The sequence below is a fragment of the Poecilia formosa genome, unplaced genomic scaffold (assembly GCF_000485575.1).
Source record: "Poecilia formosa unplaced genomic scaffold, Poecilia_formosa-5.1.2 Scaffold209, whole genome shotgun sequence".
NCBI classification, from domain to species: domain Eukaryota; kingdom Metazoa; phylum Chordata; class Actinopteri; order Cyprinodontiformes; family Poeciliidae; genus Poecilia; species Poecilia formosa.
The window spans coordinates 150,910-168,792 of NW_006800148.1; the positions used below are offsets into that span (position 1 = coordinate 150,910).

The window sequence follows — 17,883 nt, forward strand, 5'->3', positions numbered from 1 at the left end:
CTCTGACAGATCATCAGTAGAGCAGTTTAAATTATCTAACCAACCACTGCTTATTGGTAATCGCAAAATAAACATCAAGCCTAAAAACATAAAACTGTAATGGACTGAATGTTCTTTGTGTGATATATATATATATATATATATATATATATATATATATATATATATATATATATATATATATATATATATATATAATATTTATACAGTTACAATGTATAAATCAGGATTTATACATTGTAACTGTTGTCATCATTCAGTTGTTGTTGGTCAAACACAGAACTTCAGTTTGAGCTAAATTTGCGTTGTTGGCTTTATATTTTTAATTGCTGCCTGGTTTTTAATCAAACACTAAATATACCAGAATCCTAACAGGAATCCCATTTTCTCCTGTTTTGTGTTTTCAGAGGCCAATCCAGAGAAGTTCAACAGCCGCTTCAGGAATAAGATGTTCTACGCTGGGGTGAGTCCGGCTCTCATCCTGCTCTTTCAGTCCATCCCCTCAAACGTCTTACATCCATTCATATGTGGGGTTTTTTTTCTTTAGACGGCCTTTTCGGACTTCCTGAGCGGCAGCTCCAAAGACCTCGCCAAACACATCAGAGTGGTGGTGAGTGCAGGCAGCGACCAGGTTCTCCGTTTTCTCAGAACTGAGCAGCATTTAAAAACAGCCACTGGTTTTCATTTCTGAAGCTCAGAGAACCGGTATTTCGCTCTGTGCATCATTTTCCATCACCAGGTCAGATTGAGGTCTGACACACTGCTGCAGATGCAGGTTTTGGTTTTATTTCTATCTGAACAAACCTGCATTCAGAGAGAATAAAACACATTTAAGTGACATTGCAGAGCCTTTTGTATCCAACGAGCTACAACAAAGCTTCATCCATTTCAATAACATCAGCAGGCTTTGTTACTGCCTCTCTTCTGTCCCTTTTATAGCCTGTGAGATGCATTATCCCACCCAGGCTTCGTGTTCGCTGTGACACAACCACAGGATATATTTGGTCTAAACATAACGAGTATTTCTCTTTAAAATCAACAATTCTCTATTCTAGGTGTATCACAGCTGTGATGTGGCAGGTATTCAAAACAAAAATATAAATAATCAGGCTCAATGTTAGACCAACATATGTGTGCCTGCTAGTCAGTGGTGGGTTATTCTAACTAGAAATTTAGTTACGCTAACCCTAAAGAATAATTGTTCTGCTAATGCTATAGCGCTACACCATCGTTTTGTGTTGATGGAAGTTAATGCTAAAGCGCTAACTACAGTTCCAAATTATACAATACATGAACTGGAAAGACTACAACCATCAAACACAAATTTAATTTTGACATTATAATTTACACATTTTGTTGTGTTTATGTGTATATCTTGTTCTCTGCTGTCGGTGTTTTATTTTCTTCCAGCATGTACAAACAAATGTTTAAATGAAGTTATTTGGGGGAAAAAATACAGAGTGAGAACGTCTGATGGGCCATTTAAATTTCCGCAAGAAAACTTTTCCAGAAAAAACTCAAAAATTTCAAATGTCCAAAGCTTTTAATTTTCTAAACTCAGAAATTACCAAAGTTTTCTAGAAAATTTCTGAGATTAATCTCAAAATTTTTGGTTTTTTTCTAGCAAATGTTCGACTTTTGGAACTAAGAGCTTCTCTTGTTTTTGATTGAAATTTTTTTAAATGAATCTCAAAATTTAAGGTTTTTGGCAGAAACGTATTTAATTACATTGCCCTAATACGCAGTTGTAGAAACGGAACTGCTGCGTAAACAATGTTGACACATTTCAAAATAAGAGCATGCTTATAAACCACTCATTACTTGAAGAAAAACACAAACGTCAAACTTTATTCAAATGAAAGTTCACAAAACAGCCAAGTAAATTATCGCTCTGGAAACATCTATTTAGGGGAAGCTCAGTGCTAAGCTAAATGGTTTCAGTTAGCTGAACAAAAAATTAGCAGATTATTAGAAGTCTACACACCACTGCTGGCAGAAAGTCAAGATTTCGTCCTGAAATTTGATTGTTTAGAAGCAGCAAAATGGAAAGAATAAGGATGTGAAAGCTGGAATACGAGTCTCTCTGAAGCTGCAGGTTTTCCTTTGTGTTTTTCAGCCTCTTTTGCTTAATATCTATTGTTTTTCAGTCATTTTCCCTCTTTTATTGAAATATTTTTGTTTATTTCCCTGATTTACTTCAGCTGAGCTGTGATTTTATTTATCTGCACACGAGTGTGTTCTGGTCGTCTCACCTTTAAACCCGGTTGTATTTTCTCAAAGTGTGATGGCACGGATCTGACGGCCAAAGTCCAGGAGATGAAGCTGCAGTGCCTCCTCTTCCTCAACATTCCCAGGTTGTAGAACAGTAGAGGAATATTTTTTACAGTGCGTTAAAGCATTGCCTCTGTGTCTCCAGTGACTCATTTAAACTCTTTGGGTCGTTCTTGTTTTTTCTGCAGGTACTGTGCCGGCACCACGCCGTGGGGAAACCCCAGTGAGAGTCAAGACTTCGAGCCTCAGCGTCACGATGACGGCTGCATAGAGGTCATCGGGTTCACCATGACTTCTCTGGTGAGGTCAAAGTTCAATCACTGCGATCACATGGATTGGCTGCTAATTTTTTATTTCAGTATAAATGCTTCTGGCTATGTGACCTGACAAAAAAGAACAATAAAATCCTCTTAATCTGGATAAAAACTTAAAGCAACAGCTATTCAGTCAAAAGGACAACACTTGCTCGGTTAGAGCACCTGTGTCAAACATAAGGCCCGCGGGCCAAATCCGGCCCGTCACAGCTTTTTATGTGGCCGTCTAGGCTCCAGACTTATGCATAAATAGAACCTTCAAGATAACCGTTGTGTGCTTAAATATGACTTTATTAATCAAACCAGTGGTTTTTAACCATTTACTGCCAAGTTACTTTAGTCAATATTTCCAGCAGCCCTCCCTGCAACTCGGCTCCTTCAGACTAGCCAGCAGCAATTAGCAAACAGCTGGTGGAACTGAGCTTCTGGTGAACTCATTATAGGAGCTACTTCTCAGTGGGACGCTGATAAAACATTGCTAAAAGGTTAATAGAGGAGCCATGTTGTTATGACTTCCTGAAGGCGGAGTTTCAGAAACAGCAGGAGCTTTTAAAGAGACAGAGGCCCAATTTCAAAGCATTAAATTGCAAAGTCAAATTTCTTTTAAGTCATATTTGATATATACAGCATTCTTATAACAACTGAAGGCAACCTAGTTAAAATGGCCTATATGCATAATACTGCCCCTCTAAGTGTCATCACTTTAAGCCACCTGCTCATTTTTCCCTATGCTTTGTGTGCAGGCGACGCTGCAGGTGGGCGGCCACGGCGAGCGTCTTCACCAGTGCAAAGAGGTGACCCTCACCACCTTCAAGTCCATCCCCATGCAGGTGGACGGCGAGCCCTGCAAGCTGGCGCCATCCATCATCCGCATCAACCTGCGGAACCAGGCCAACATGGTCCAGAAGGCCAAGCGAAGGATCTCCATGCCGCATCTGAACGAGTAAGAGTCGGGACTGAGCGGTGCTAAATTCAGGAGGAGATGTTTTGTTGTTAACGGAGTGTCTCAGGGCTTTGTTCTTAGCCCATTTCTGAAGCCCCAAATGATTTAAAGGGATCCACAAGTAGTTGAACATAATGGCCTAAATATGTCGTAATTTTCCTTTTAACTAAAAAGTTGCTGTTTGTTATATGCCAAAACTATAATTACTTCAAATTATAGTTGGTCCGTTGGAATCTACAGAGTAAACACAGGAAGGCTGCAGTCCGATCGAGTTCAACGAGCTCCGGTTCAAATTAAAAAGGCTCAATAGCGTTACTAATCGCTGTTTGGGCTGCGCGGAGCTAGCGCAGTCAGACCTGTAGATGTCATTTACCCATAATGCATTGCAGTGTGAACAACACGTTGGTGTGACAATATCTTAACGTTTATAAAAACTAAACAACTTACAGTATTATTTTTACATCTAAAATAAATTGTCTATTGTTACAACTAATTGTGTTACAAGTTAATTTATCTGCCAATGGATAAATTAACTGGCAGATATCATATATTGATATAAGGAATCGATATATGAAGGAATATTGATTCCTTCATCAATATTAAGGAGTTCTTTACTTAAAACAAGCCTCTATGTCATGCTGAAAAGTAACTTTTAAATTAGTTTAACTTACAAAGATATTTGCACTAGAAATTAGACCAAAATTACTTGGTAAGATTTTGTGTTTTTGCAGTGTACTGTTGGACATAAGCAGGTTTTTCTTAAACATGAGAGTTGGAGGCGTAGCTCTTGCTTGTCTCGGTCCGTGTTGTGTTCTTGAAACGTTCTGTGTGTGTGTGTGTGTCCTCTTTAGGTTAGTGTGTAAATGTCAGTGTGTGTGTGTTTGTGCGCAGCCAGCAGCCGGTTCCTGAGAAGCTGCAGATCCGGGTGAACCGGATCAGCATGGCGGCTTACGAGGCTCTGCATTACGACAAGGACCAGCTGAAGGAGGCCTGTGAGTGCTGCACTCCGGTTTTACTCTCCTCACACTTTAAAACTGAAATCCAGCTGATTAATCGGTTTAGTTGTGATTAATCGATTATTGAGATAATCGTCTTAACTAATTTCGTGATCAATTAATCATTAACTAGAGTATGCAGACTCAAAAAATGCTATTTGCTGAAAGAAAAACATTCAGAGCAGTAATTCAGCTAAAACTGTAGAAAAACTACATAGATTTTGCATTTAAGATGAAGATCTTTTTCAGTAAAAAAAAAAACAGATAAACTATTATGAAGCAACTTTTGCTTTACAATTATTATTTAGTTAATCTGAAAGATGATAATCAGATTCATCCAACACTGTATCAATGGTAAGCCCAGCAGAAACAACTCAACTTTTCACATTTTGAAGGTTTTTTTGCTGCATATTCAAGTAATGAAATATGTATTTTTTTATTTTAAAAAATTATTTAAAAAAAATGTTTTATTTGCATTTTTTACTGTATTTATTATAATGTGTAAAAAAGTTTTGTGGTTAAATTAAAAAATGACTATGCCAATTTTTGTATGTTTAATCATCAGAATAATCAATAAAATCAATTAATTGTCAGAATAATTGATAATTGGTTGCTAAAGTAAGCGTTAGTTACAACCCTGATATCCCGCCCTTCATCCATTGTTAAATTGACTTGATGTTTTTGAAAAAAATAGATTTATCGCAGACTGACCTGAGATTTAATCACTGATTTTAGATGACTGGCTCTGGATTCGGTTCTTATTTCCAGTAAAAATCCCTGAAATGACTCCAAACTGAACCAGGACAGAATTAATTAATTCAATTTGGTCCCAACTGGACACACAACCTGCATTTTAAAAAATTTAAACTATTAGCGTCCAAACTTTTTGACATGAGGGCTGAAAAATGTCACATTTTGGCATTATTATTAAATAAAATTACAAAATCTAAACCCAGAGATGATAAATGTGACGATCGTTTGTGCAGCGACGCCGCTGGGAGTCATCGTCGTCCCTGGCGACAGCGACCTGGAGATGTGCCGGCTGCACATTGAGCGTCTCCAGGACAACCCGGACCAGGAAGTAGAGCAGGTGCGTACCTGGTTATCCAGGTGTTGCTGGTGATGGTGGAGCAGATCTGGGTTAGGAAGAACCGGGTTTCATCCTGGTTCTCTTTCTGATCCTGCAGGACGGAGATGAGATGAAAGGAGAGAGTCTGTCGTCACAAAAACTCTCCATCAACTGGTGTTTCCTGGACTGTAAGCCTCACACTCAACATCTTACCTGAGATCCTGACCAATCCTGACCGGGCTTTCTGTTTCCAGGTACGACTGCAGATCGGTTCTACAGGATCGACCGGGCTCAGGTAGGACCAGAGGTTTCTGCTCTTGCAGGCCTTCAGGAAACAAAACATTTGACCTTTATGACCTGAGTAACCTTAGTGTTTTCCTGAGTGTTTTCTTTGTTCAACGGATCACAAATTAGCAACTGATGCCAAGTTAAATAAGACTCAGCTTTATATTTTTACTTAATTCTGGCCCATGACAGTCAGAACCAGAACCCAGTGGAGGTTCTGGACGGGTCTAGTCCACTCTGTGAGCAAGACTGATTGAAAGTATTTTAATTTTAATTTCTCAAATTTAAATAAAACTTAATGTTTATCAGCTTGGAGGAAAATGATAGTCTTTATTTAAAATTATTTGTATTAATTATTAACTACTTTAGTGATTAATAAAAATATTAATGTAAGTGGCAGCTTTGTGTATTACTTTACACACTTTAATTTTAAATATGCCAATATTTACGGTGTTTTACTCTGCATGATTTGGGACCAAAATTGCATTTTCAGCTGCTGCAGTTTGTATTCACACCTCACTGAATGAAACAAACCAAAACCTTTAAAAAAAACAGTTCCCCTCCTCACCTGTGGGGGCGCTGCACCAAGAACCAGTAAAGGAAATGACACACAAACCTATGAAAAAGATATTAGCACAACTTGCTTCTTCACTCAAAGTGAACAAAAATTAAGCTAGATTTTAGCAGTTGTATTTTAGCTGACTATTTTAGACATTTTCTAGGTAAAAAAAATTGCTAATAATTTAGTCACGTTCCAAAGAAAATATTTGTTTTTACTAAACTTCTTTAATTAAAGACAATTTTCCTGACATTAAAAATTAAAACTGAATCTGAGTTGATGTGAGACTTGATGTTTTTCTTCTTTTTCGCCCCAGGAACACCTGAACTACGTGACGGAGATCTCTCAGGATGAGCTCTACATCCTGGACCCGGAGCTGGTGGCGAAGGAGACCGTGGGAACCTCCCCCAGTATGCCGGACCAGTTCTCCTTCCCCTGCTCCCCCTCGTCACCCACCTCTCCCAGGTGAGTTTCTTTCTGATCCATCTGCTAAAATCTAAGAACATGTTCAGGAACTTGTCAGTTTAGTTTGACATTTATCAAGATTAAAGCTTATAAACAGACTCTCCTTTAAAGGGGATTTATCATCCAAAATTCAAAGTTTTGCAGGTTAATGTTTTTTTGATGCCTGGAAAATGAATCGTCTCCCTGTTAAGTCACATTTGTCAGGCAATGTGACGTTGCCTAGCAACCCAAGCAGAGTTCTGCCCGTTACCTAGCAACCCAAGCAGAGTTCCAGCCAGTTTCGTCGGCTGGTTTGGCCGCTTTATAATGGCAGCTGGAAAAGACGAGTTTTTTGTTGACTTACCATTCAGAAACCACTTGCTGAATTCTTATTGGTTGTGCAGGAGGCTCCACTTTCGCTTTTCAAAGATGTAAGGTTGTATAATTGCACATCTGTTTGCAGCCATTTTCACGTTTGACTGGAAACATTGAGTTGGGGCAGCGGTCAACAGCAGCTTATTTGGATTTAAAGTGATAAGATGCCCTAAAACAGTTCTGACCAAGCATTATCATTCAGAATGATTTTGTGCAAAGCATGTAATGAACATGCTTTGTATAGGCCAGTGGTCAGTCCTCGAGGGACGGCATCCTACATGTTTTAGTTCTTTCCCTGGTTTAACTGCCCTGGATCCATTGATGGCTCGTTAGAAGGCCTAAGAAGAACATTGACTTGCTGAGGAGGCTGTTACTACCACCAGGAAAAGAACTGAAACATGCAGGACGCCAGCCCTCGAGGACCGACTTTGGGCACCACTGGAATAGGCCGTAGATCTATCCTAATGTGTTCCAGGAATCATAGTAGGTTACCTTTAAGTGAGCAGAGCGCCTTCTGCTGGAGGAAGTTGGTACTGCAGCAGTTCATCGTCTCAGATAATAGGGGGGTCATTTAATGCAGAAATCAGTAATGAACTGAGCTCCAGCTGCTGTTTGGAATGCTGTTGCCATGGAGACACTCATCTGTCTCTGCGTTGGTCACTCAGTCATGATCGATTGGTCCCCGAGGACAAACCGGAGGACAGACAGTGAAGAGCGTGTGTCTGTGTTTCAGGCAGAGGAAGAGGATCTCCAGTGACAGTTCGGTGTCAGAGGCTTTGACCCAGACCTCACCTAAAACTACTCTGCAAAGGTAAACATACACACACACACACAGACACACACACACACACACCGCCTCGCTGGACAGCTGGGATGGAGGAAGTTTTCACGTCCAATATTCTGGTACCTGGAGCTGTTAGAGGCTTCATTTCTGCTACAGTTTCCTGTCCAAGCAGTCGGAGGTTGCTGTCATCTGTTGAACTGATCTGGATCGTTGGTTCTGGTCTGGAGACTAAAGGGCTCTTTAAATGGAGTGATGGTTCTGATCCAAGTCTGGCTTCTGTTTGTAGTTCTGCTGCGAGTCTTGGCTCTGTTCCGAGTCAGGAACTTGTTCAACACTAGAGACTCGTTCTCTCTCAGGAGTCCGGTCCGCGTCGCACAACAGTCGGACTTTAGACTGAAACTCAGAAAAGGAACCAAAGTCCAGAGAAAAACTCTGACCGATCTCTGAGAAGTCCAGATGATCCAGAACCGTTTGACTAAACCCAGAACAAAATTAATTAAATATTGTTTTGTTTTTTTTTTTAAATCAAAGTTTTGATGTTTAACACTTGTTTGTATTTCCTAGTTTGCGACTCAAATGATGACCAAAAATAAAACTCATGTTCAGCTTGAAAGTATTTCAAAATCATGAGAAAAGATCTGAATATTGATTCAGAGAAAATGAACCATCAGACATGATCTGATAGTTCTGATCCAGACCAGTTCTGGAAAGCATCTCCTGACTGATCCGAATGGAAAACAAACCGACTCGGATCAGTTTCTGAGAACTTCCTCCAGCCCTGACCGTCTGCAGAGAGACCAGAGCGCCCCCTGCTGGAGTGGCTCCGTCTGTGTCGTGTGTGAAGTGAAGAACCGCCTGTAGGTCCCGCTAACTTCCTCCCGCTGTCATGTCTGCTGTTTCCTGTCTGTGATATGAAGGAGAGGAGCAAAGATAATCAGTGTCGATCGCTCCGTTACGACCACGGCTGATTTCAGACCAGCTGTTAGGTAGGACCAACCTGTCTCTGTCCTCCCGGTTCCTCCTGGCTCCTCCTGGTTTTTCCTGGTTCCTCCTGGCTCCTCTTGCATTATCCTGGTTCCTCCCGGTTCCTCCTGGCTCCTCCTGGTTTTTCCTGGTTCCTCCTGGCTCCTCCTGGTTTTTCCTGTTTCCTCCTGGCTCCTCCTGGTTTTTCCTGTTTCCTCCTGGCTCCTCCTGGTTTTTCCTGTTTCCTCCTGGTTCCTCTTGCATTATCCTGGTTCCTCCCGGTTCCTCCTGGCTCCTCCTGGCTCCTCCTCTGCTCTGGGTTCTGCTTTGTGCTGATGCCTCTGTCTAAACGTCTTTCTGCGAAACTTGCTAAGCTCTGCAGGAGGAGATGATGTGCAGCTGTGGAGAAGCGGCTTTGCCTTCGTTTCTGATGATGTGTTTGTATGTTGATGCATTCAGACTGAGAGGCTGGTTTTAACTTCTCACAGTTTCTGCTTCAGATGCCCTGCAGAAAAAACGGTTCAAGAGAAACTCCAGAAAACAGAAGAGCAGAATAGATTTAAACAGTCTTAAATTGTGCTCCTGAGAAATCAAATACTTTTTAAGTTTTATTTCATTTATATACTTGTGTATATATATATATATATATATATATTCTATGTTTTAATTAATTGGAACAAAGTTTATTTATTTTAGAAACCAAATGCATTATTTTCTTTTCTTTATGTTTATATTTTTATTCAACTGATTTAAACATTTTTTGGGAAAAAATACTTTTTAAAAATCAGATGTTTACTTTTCTTATATATATATCTATATATAAATATATATATATATCTTCAAGTAATTTCTAAATTTATTTCTGAAATCAAATTATTTCTTACATTTTCATTTTAATATCACTATTACTATTATAAATGTTTTTGTTATAAATCAATTCTTTTTATTTTCTTATCTTTAAATTAGAAATGAAAAGTGTTTATGATTGGACAAGCTCTAACTGCTGCTCAATCTTCATTCTTCAACAAAAAGTTACAGGAAAAACAAAACTGGATCTAAAATCCAGAACTTTTGAAACTGGAAATAAAATTAAATTCAAACAGGTTCAAAACATTGAGTACTGCCACCTACTGGACAGAAGCAGAACAGACTGTAGTAGATATTTGCAGGGGGGAAAAGGCGTCTTAGTTTTATATAAACACTGGAGATTATTTAAAAATAATGAAACAAATGCATGCTGGGAAGGTTCAGACCAAAGCAGTAGATAATCTCCTCTCTGTGTGTTTTGGCTTTAACATGTTGCGGTGTGGGAGCAGGGAGGGTCTGTGAGGTGCACAGATTTCCTGAGTAGTAAAGGGTTTTACTGTGGTGTTTGCTGGTTGATGTTTTAATGGAGGTCAAAGGTCAACTTTGAATATCTTCTCACTCTCCTTCTGGTTGGTTCTGATTCTGTCCTCTGTCTCCTCACAGAACCTCCACTGCTACCTCACAGGACCCTGAAAAAGGTAAATCTGACCTGTTGGAGATTAGTGAGTCAATTTAAGGTTAATTGATGTTATCGATTGACAAAGGATTCATTTACAATCCAGAATTATTTCTTATATCAAGAGGCTTGACATAACATAAACGGCTACATTTTGAATAATACGCTGCTTCGTCGAGCAGCTCGGCTGAATGACCATTAATGAGGTGAAATGTTACTTAAAGAGCGTTTACATTTTAAAACGGAACCGCATAAAGTGCGTTTTCCATCCCACACCGGACTCCGTTTGTCTTTATCGTTATGGTTTGGCCCCGCCATCTTTGTTTCTGGCTCTGCTTCTAGAGGACCAGCGGCGCCCTCTGCAGGATGGCGGCCAAACTACAAAACTAAAAGGTCTACTCTAAACGGATTAGTTACAAGATTTGAACTCATTTAATCTAATAAACCATTACTCATCAGTTTATTGTAAATCGTCATGATCTTAACTTACTGTTTAAATCACTTTAGACTACGGGTGTCTAAACATTTTGTCACCTGGACCAAAATCTTCAGCTCAAAAGCACTGCGGGTCAAATAAATATATTTTTTAAAAACTAAGTCACCAAAGTGATGGGTTTTTAACATACTCAACAATAAACTAATAAACTAAGCATGAGCGTTTTTAAATTAAACAATTAAACAAGATTTTTTGTTGTAGAAAAGGGATTGCAGATCCAAAATTTAATGTTTTCCTTATTAAATGAAATGCATCCAGTCTACTTATTTTGGGCTTGATGAAAACTGAAAAAAAAATTATATATTTTGTAGTATTTTCCCAGCAAAATAAAATAAAATAAAAACAAGATCTAGGTCAGTCTTCATGTGATATTTTTAGGTTTTAATAAAGCAATTAAAAACGGCTTTAGGTGCAACAATTTGTACTTTAGAGTTTAAGTCAATGAGTAAATGTTACTATAACAATAGAAGAAAACCGGAAAAACCCATGTAAAATTTTTGTAAGTAGATTTTAGTTTAAAAGTCGTAGTTTTGTCCTAATTGATCTGATTCATAAAATCAGTCCAGGGGCCCGCCCCCTTGTTTTAGGTCTTTATTAAGATGCAAAAACGAAGCAACATTTCTTAAATGCTTTGTGTTCTAGATGTGGCCACTAGATGGCGCTGCTCCTTTGGTTTTCAAGCCTTCATCTGTTTCTGTTTTTTAGATGCGGAGCTGATCAGCTGCATCAAGAATGAGAACCTGAGCAGGGTGAGTCTGCAGACTTCAGATCAGATCTGAAACTGGGAGAAATACTGAAACCTGTTCCTTTTACCGCCGGATAGTTAAGTCATTCACTGATGTAACAAGGACCTACAGACAGCTGTAGGTCCTACAGGTGAAACAAAAATGTTAAGATTTTTGTCTTAACAAAAATCTTAACATTTTTTGTTAAATGTTAAGATTTAACAAAATCTTAACATTTAAGATGTTAAGATCTTAACATCTTAGGAGAAGATGTTCTCCTAAGATGTTAACATTCTTAAGAAATGAATGTTAAGGAGAAACAAAAATGTTAAGATTTTATTTCAAAGTTTCTATTTGCTCAACACAGATTGGCTGAAACAGTTGGGTAAAATCTTGAATTTAACAATTTGATAGTTTTTCCGTGTAACTATAGTTTTTTCTTTTTTCTGGGCTAAGACTTGGTGTAAAACATAAAAATAAAATTAAAAGTATCAAATGTATTTATTTTTTTAGTTTCTTTAGCTTTGAAGTTAACAGAAATTAACTGGTTTTCATGGATCCAGATTCTAATAAATGTAGTTTTTTTCTTCAGTTTCTCAATATTTAGTATAAAATATGAAAGAAAAAATAAAACAAGCTAGAAATTATTTTAAAAAATTTTTTTGTTTCTTCAGCTTTGAAGTTGAGAGAAAATACAATTTCAGTGGTTTTCTTGGATCCATAACTTAGAAAATATTTTTTTTCTTTTTTTTTTTCAAATATTTAATTTAAAAAAAAAAAAAAACAAGTTAGAAAGAATTAAATTTATTTACTTTTTAATTTCTTTAGTTTAGTAGTTCAGACAATCTCACTTTGTTTTTTTTCTCCATCCAGATTTGAGTAAATATATTTTTTTGTTTGTTTTTTTTTTTGTGCTAATATTTAGTGTAAATCAATGAAAAAATAAGAATTTTTTGTAGTTTCTCTAGCATTTCATTGGTTTTTTGGGATTCATACATTAAATCAGAGTTTTAGCCTTCACCGGTTTGCGGTTTTAATGCTCAGTATTGTCTAAACATTACACAAAGCCTTTAAGTGCTTAATTTTTCTAACTTTTACTAACAATATCAAACCTCTACAAAGTTTGGGATAATTAAGTTAAAATTAAGGTATAGATTTTAAAGTGGATCACAAAATACCAGGATCTGAACGACATTAGAAGCATCTTCTCTGTTATATTTTAGCACATTTTAACCTTATTGCATTAAAGTTAGTTTAGTTAAAACTGCAGAGTTTCAGTTCAGTGAAATTCCCAGTTTTTATAGATTAGTTGAACCTCAAATGAATATTTTCCACTGTGAACCAGGTTAATATTTTTCCTTCCACCAAACTTTAACCTGAAGCTTTGTTTTAACTGTATAACTTCAGCAGCTTTTTTTGATATATGATGTTGTAAATGATGTGGATTTATCTCTAAATGTGTCGGTTTCCTCCTGCAGCTGACGGAGCTCCACCAGCAGGGGGCAGAGCTGGCGCTGCAGGACGCAGACGGCCGCTCGCTGCTGCATCACGCCGTCCAGACCGGCAGCAAAGACATCGTCAAGTACCTCATCGAAAACGGTGAGACGCTCCAAACGCTGCTGTTGAATCAGAAAACCAGCGGTCATGGTTGGGATTAGAGCTGGGAGATCACCATGGCAACAGAAGCAGAACATTGAACGCTATATTTGCTTCGCATCTCTCCTATTTTAAGCTGTCAGGAAGTCTTGAATGGCAGTTTGGGCTTTAAATCTGCAGCATGGGCAGTTGCCCAGGGCGGTATTTGAAATTTAAAATTTATGATTTTGTCCCCCCCTTTTTTTTCCATCCTCCCTCCAACTTCCTGAGGCCTTCATAGTTGTGTTCAGATAAAAATGAAGCAGAAATGTTTGATAATTTTCCAGTAAAACATCTGCAGGTTTTTCACCTCAGCCTGAATGAAACGATAAAAACATGTTTAACTCGTCTCGTCTTCATCAGTTTCGACTGATCGCTTCTCTGTTTCATCACTTCATCAAACATCTTTATATCTGAAGAGTTTGTAGCTTCAGTTTCTGAGTTTGTTTTCTTCTCCCGTCAGTTCCTGCCTCCCACCTGGACCTCGCAGAGACGGAGACGTGAGTCCACTTTGTTCTTTTAACCCGGCTGAAGTTTTGTTTTTGTTCTGTCCAAACGAAGCCCAAACGTTCCAGGAAGTGAATCCGTTTCTCCCGGTTGTGTTCCAGAGGAGAGACGGCGCTCCATAAAGCCGCCGCTCTCTGCCAGAGGAGCATCTGTCACTTCCTGGTGGAGGCGGGGGCGTCGCTCATGAAGACAGACCTGCAGGTAAACTCACCTGGAGCACAAAGACAGATTTCCCACACTACTCTGTCATCGAAACGTTAATTCATTTATTCTGCTTTAGAAAAAGTTTTCAGTTTCTCAGTTTGCAGATAAATTTAGTTTGTTTTTTTAGACTTGTGTACGTTTTCATCAATTTGAAGCCTCATAGTTGCAGTTTTCATCTGTTTTAACAGATAACTAGGTTGGACTACTTTTAAACGGCATATTAGAAAAAAAAGTTAATAAAAATCATATCAAAGCAAAATGTGGACATATTGGTGTGTTATTTGTCGCAAACTGTAATTTGCTGAACCCTAAATCTTCGTTTTCTCAAATCTCCATGTCAGAGTTTTTATAAGTAATGATTTTTAGTGATATGAAACCGAGTTTTTGTGTGGATGAAAGGCCAAAACAGATAAAAATATTTTCATATTCCCAGATCTCTGGCTGTGTGTGACTTGGCCCTGAATTCCTATCTGCGTCTGATCATTGTTTAGTGAGCTTTCCTGGAAATGTTTTGGTTCTTTCCAAACTCAAAGTCAGCAGATTAACGGTAAAGATTTAGTTTCTGGTCAGCAGCTGCTTCCTGCTGTATGAAGCCTTTTTTTTTTCCTGCTGGCAGGACGGCGGCCACCAGCCCGATCCGTGCCTCCGCACTTTAAATGGGTCTGCAGCAGTATTTGACCCACTTCTATAAAGTGATTAATGTTGTGTGTCAGTGAGAAACGAAGCTCCGCAGGATTCCCCGGGCTTCATCCTCTACACACAAAAGCCTTGGCTCACCGTCGCCATGGTGAAGCCAGTGGTAACAGGAAACAGCCCATAATCTGAGCTTTCTCTCCTCCGCTACACAAATAAAGAGTTTATGTGTTATTTAGAGTCCAGAGTTGGTGCTGAGCGGGAATTCACCGCAGGAGTTTAGACGGGCTGAGAGGCTTCTCCTCCTCCATTTCTCACACCATCCATCCATCCATCCATCCATCCGTCCGTCCGTTTTGTCCTCAAGCTACTTTTTCAGATGAAAAGATCAGATTTTGTCACGTTATCTTTAACTTTCGAGTTCAGAACGGTTCCCAGCTCCTGGATGTTAGCTTACTGTTACTGCACTTGAATAAATCAGATGATTTAAAGCTTCTCTCAATTTATCTTTAATCATTCATCATTGTTAGGAAGAACACATTTCTGCTGCTAACCTGCCTGTTAGCATAGCTTGTAGCTCAGCCAGTATCCCAACAGCTAACCTTTTAGTTAGTATGACCATTACCTTAGATTTTGGCTCAACAGTTAATCACCTAATCTTCTAATAAAGTACATTGTTAACTGTTCAGCTAGCAATAGAAGTTAGCCAAGCTTTAACCACAGATATTGGCCTAGGCTAGCTATTGCCTAGCTTTTTATCCAGCTATCTATTAGCACCTGGTTGCAGACGCTTGTAAAGCTCTACCATTCCCCCTGGCAGTTAACACAACCATTAGCGTAGCAGTTAGCTTAGGGGTTTTTACAGCCATTAGCCAAGTCATTACTAAACACTACTTGTTAGCCTGCCATTTTGTCTAACAGTCAAATCTGGTTATTGTTTCTTTTTAATACTTTTAAAATATTGAGGTACCTGGTTTGTATTTTTGTGTTTTTGATTTTTTTTTGTTTTTAAGAAATCTTGTGACTTTTTTTTTTTTTTTTGTGAAGTTTGTATTAAGGTCACTACAAAAAATAAAAAATTGAGTAGTCACACTACAAGAATAAAGTTCTGAATATACTGAAATAATAAGTATATGTAAGGTCATAGCATTACAAGAAAATAGTCATAATATTTCATCTTTATTCTCATATGATTATTTATATTACCTCAACTTTTAACTTTATTTTTGTACAACTTTATTCTTGTAATATTATAGCTTTACTCATAATATTATGACTTTATTCTCATTTTATGACTTAATTCTTATAATACTGACTGTATTCTCGAATTAGTATGAGTTTATTCTTCTAAGATTATTCTCTCAATACTATGACTTCATTCTCAAGATGTTACTTTATTCTTGTATTTTGACTTTATTCTCATATTATTTCACCTTTATTCTCATAATTTGACTATTCTAGTACCAGTTTATTTTCATAATTTAATTTTTTTTCCTTTTTTTTAGGATGTTCCTAATACTCACATGTAATAGTGTGATTTTTATTGTAATGTTTGTGCTGTAGAGGAAGAAATAAAATAAACTAAAGCCACCCGTTGCTCTCGTCTTTCAGGGCGACACTCCCAAACATCGGGCCGCCAAGGCCGACGACCAGGAACTGGCCAACTACCTGGAGAACTGCCAACATTACCAGATGATCCAGAGAGAGGACCAGGAGACGGCAGTGTGACCCTTTCTCCTCCCGGCTCTGTTGGGTTTTTTTTGTTCTCGTTCTCCACAGAGCTCCGTCTGTCGGAATGTAAACTGAACAGATCCTCTCTGCTGTCGGAGCCAGATGGATTCTTCTTCTTCTTTTTCTTTTTTTTTTGTGCTTTAACTGATGAGAGACGAGGCGTCTTGATGAATCCGGTTGCCTGAAGAAAGCTCTGTCCTGTGGCTGAACTGAGCAACACAAAAGGCTTGTGGACACTAAAACAAACTCAAACTAGTTTTTATTTTCAAGCCACAAGGACGCGCAGAGAGAGCGACGCAGCTGCTGGCCACCAACAGCGACAGCATTCATGTTTCTGCAGCTTTCATATCCAATAAAGCAAAATGTGTCTTCTGTTAAGCTTCTAGTGACCTTTTGGATGTTCGCTGCAAACAAATAAATGTTTGGATATTTAATGTAGACAGCGATGAATTTAAATATTTATGATCAGATTGTAGAGATAAACTCACTTTGCCTGTAATCAGAGTTTTTAATGTTTTACTGTCTGTTACAGAGGAGCGCTTTCGTTTTGATGTCTGTGGACTGTAAATATTCACGAAGCCGTTAGTTTGTTAAAAAGAAGCCGAATCCAGATTCTGCCAAAGCAGCCCGATGATTATAACAAGCTTCTGCATCAGTCAGGAGATTCTTATCACTGTAAGATATTCATGTAAGGATTGTTTGGTTTCATCATTTCTGAGTGACCTGCAATAAAGCATGTCGGCAACAAAATTATTTGGTTTTCATGAAGCAAAACTGATGAATGTTCCCCTATTTCAGCCTAAATGATAAGTAACCAAGATTAAGAAACAAACATCTAAAATTACACAATTCTGAGATTAGTCAAATTGTGAGACTAAAGTCAAAATTCTGAGAAAAAATATAAAAAATTATGAGATTAAAGTGAAAATTCTAATTCAAAATTCTAATTAAAATCAACACCTTGGACCCTGAGAAAAAATTTAAAAATTCTGAGACTGAAATCAGAATTCTGAGGAAAAAAATCTGAATTTTGAAGTAAAAGTTAAAATTTTGAGAGGAAAAATAGAATTGTGAGATGAAAGTCAAATTTCTGAGATTAAAATCAAAATTCTGAGAAAAATTCTCAAAAGAATTTTGAGATTAAAATCAGTAATTGTTTTTAGTTGCCTTAATCCTTTTCTGTGCAAATAAGACAAAACTAACTTTCAAATAACTTTTGATACTAAGATATTTGCAGTGGAAACTAGACAAAAAGAACAACAACAAATTAGTAAGATTATATGTTTTGCTGTGGAGTCAGCTGGATGAAACTGGGATTACAGTGGGTGAAACATCCTGGGCTCTGCAGAGTGGACGATGGGTCCAAACCTGTTTGGGATTTTAAAGGGAATGTTTCAGGAATTCAGTTGGAGGAGGAGACATGAGTAATGACAGGTTTTCCTCCGGGGCTGAATGACCCGGCTGCCT

At 38.1% G+C, this 17,883-nt stretch overlaps 1 protein-coding gene across 5 annotated transcripts in view; it reads left to right on the forward strand.

The window, feature by feature from the left end:
• The window catches only part of dgkzb (diacylglycerol kinase, zeta b), a 54,760-nt gene extending 37,594 nt beyond the window's left edge, over positions 1–17,166 (forward strand). For 3 of the 5 annotated variants that reach the window (XM_007567473.2, XM_016679386.1, XM_016679388.1), the window contains 18 exons: positions 408–463; positions 548–610; positions 2,281–2,354; positions 2,460–2,571; positions 3,329–3,528; positions 4,420–4,520; positions 5,510–5,613; positions 5,711–5,780; positions 5,847–5,887; positions 6,753–6,901; positions 7,989–8,066; positions 8,957–9,025; positions 10,473–10,507; positions 11,687–11,730; positions 13,185–13,305; positions 13,805–13,841; positions 13,950–14,049; positions 16,297–17,166. In XM_007567473.2, the coding sequence (XP_007567535.1) occupies positions 408–463; positions 548–610; positions 2,281–2,354; positions 2,460–2,571; positions 3,329–3,528; positions 4,420–4,520; positions 5,510–5,613; positions 5,711–5,780; positions 5,847–5,887; positions 6,753–6,901; positions 7,989–8,066; positions 8,957–9,025; positions 10,473–10,507; positions 11,687–11,730; positions 13,185–13,305; positions 13,805–13,841; positions 13,950–14,049; positions 16,297–16,413 (1,571 nt within the window). In that variant the 3' untranslated portion in view covers positions 16,414–17,166. The remainder of the gene's footprint in view (positions 1–407; positions 464–547; positions 611–2,280; positions 2,355–2,459; positions 2,572–3,328; positions 3,529–4,419; positions 4,521–5,509; positions 5,614–5,710; positions 5,781–5,846; positions 5,888–6,752; positions 6,902–7,988; positions 8,067–8,956; positions 9,026–10,472; positions 10,508–11,686; positions 11,731–13,184; positions 13,306–13,804; positions 13,842–13,949; positions 14,050–16,296) is intronic. The other 2 variants (XM_007567474.2, XM_016679387.1) reach the window with 1 other exon arrangement.
• The last annotated feature ends 717 nt before the right edge of the window (positions 17,167–17,883 follow it).